The following is a 1,154-nucleotide window of genomic DNA, read 5'->3' on the forward strand; positions in this document are numbered from 1 at the left end:
CTGAGGTAAGGCTTACATAGCTACACCAAAGGTGCTACTGAGCACGGGCTTGGAGCTCCCAGTTACCAGGGAAAAATGTGAATAGAAACCAAAAGCTTCCATAGTGCAGATTTTGTAAAGGATTCCAGCTCCAGTCTGTTACACTTACTGTAAAGTCTACCTTCAAAAAACAAGTCCTTTTCAGAGACATCACATGCAAGGATTAGTTTGTCCAAGAGCCAAATGCATCTTTTACAGAAGTTACAATCTAGAAAGATCTTTTTTCTATACTTTAAGAAGTGTGCTGAAAAACATAGCTTTCACATTTTGTCAGAAAATACCACTGAATATTTTGGATTACTTCTTTGCTGTAATGTTTCATAAAAAAACAATTTAGCCACACTTTCACTCTTATTCAAGAACTGCTTTGAACTAGAGCAAATTCAGCTAGGTGCAGTAAGAGAGCAAGGCAGTGACAGTCATAAGCAGAACGAGAACACAGAGCCCCAGTACCCATTCCATGAGGCAGGAAAAGAGCAGAACAAGAGTCTTATACAGTTTTTTTTCACTACAGTTAAGAAGGGAGAAGACTGTGAACCCAAAAAAGACCCCATTTTTCCCAACAGTACACCTGAGAAAACACCTGTTGATTGTCTTTGAACACTTGCAAAAGAGGGAAGCCATTACATTACTAACACCTTTATCCTCCTACCCACCATAGGAAGCAGCACACTAGGAAATGCCTTCTTGGGGACCAGCAGCCAAGCCCAGGTGCAGCTCTAACCCACTAGTATCCACCACCCACCTGATGATGGTTATGAACTGTGCCATGGTCAGCTCCTCGGGAACCAGAAACTTGGTTTTGTCCAAGAGAGGAAGGTATTTCTCTTTGTGGTATCTCTCAACAATTACCTGTTTTAATTAGAGTCATACTTAGCAATGCCTAAAATATCCAGGTCCCTTTCCCTCCCCTCACACGCTTCTTTCCTTAAACAGCGGCAACAACCTCCGATAACAAACCAGAGACTTACCGGGATTTTTGTCGGGAACTTGGCTCGGATCCCTGCTACTTCTTCCCGCCGGGTGGCTGCGGGGCAGAGGAGAGAAGAGACGCGTTACGCGGGCGCGCAGCCCCTCCGACCCGCACAGCGCTGCACGCCCCCGGCGCCCCTACC

The 1,154-nt window shown here is 45.3% G+C and overlaps 1 protein-coding gene across 1 annotated transcript in view; it reads right to left on the reverse strand.

Annotated features, from left to right (window-relative positions):
* The window catches only part of MAP1LC3C (microtubule associated protein 1 light chain 3 gamma), a 2,113-nt gene that overhangs the window by 709 nt on the left and 250 nt on the right, over positions 1-1,154 (reverse strand). The window contains exons 2-3 of the mRNA XM_031056235.1: positions 1,011-1,066; positions 785-891 (exon numbers count right to left, since the gene is read on the reverse strand). Coding sequence (XP_030912095.1) covers positions 785-891; positions 1,011-1,066 — 163 coding nt within the window. The remainder of the gene's footprint in view (positions 1-784; positions 892-1,010; positions 1,067-1,154) is intronic.

The sequence above is a fragment of the Geospiza fortis genome, unplaced genomic scaffold (assembly GCF_000277835.1).
Source record: "Geospiza fortis unplaced genomic scaffold, GeoFor_1.0 scaffold162, whole genome shotgun sequence".
NCBI lineage: Eukaryota > Metazoa > Chordata > Aves > Passeriformes > Thraupidae > Geospiza > Geospiza fortis.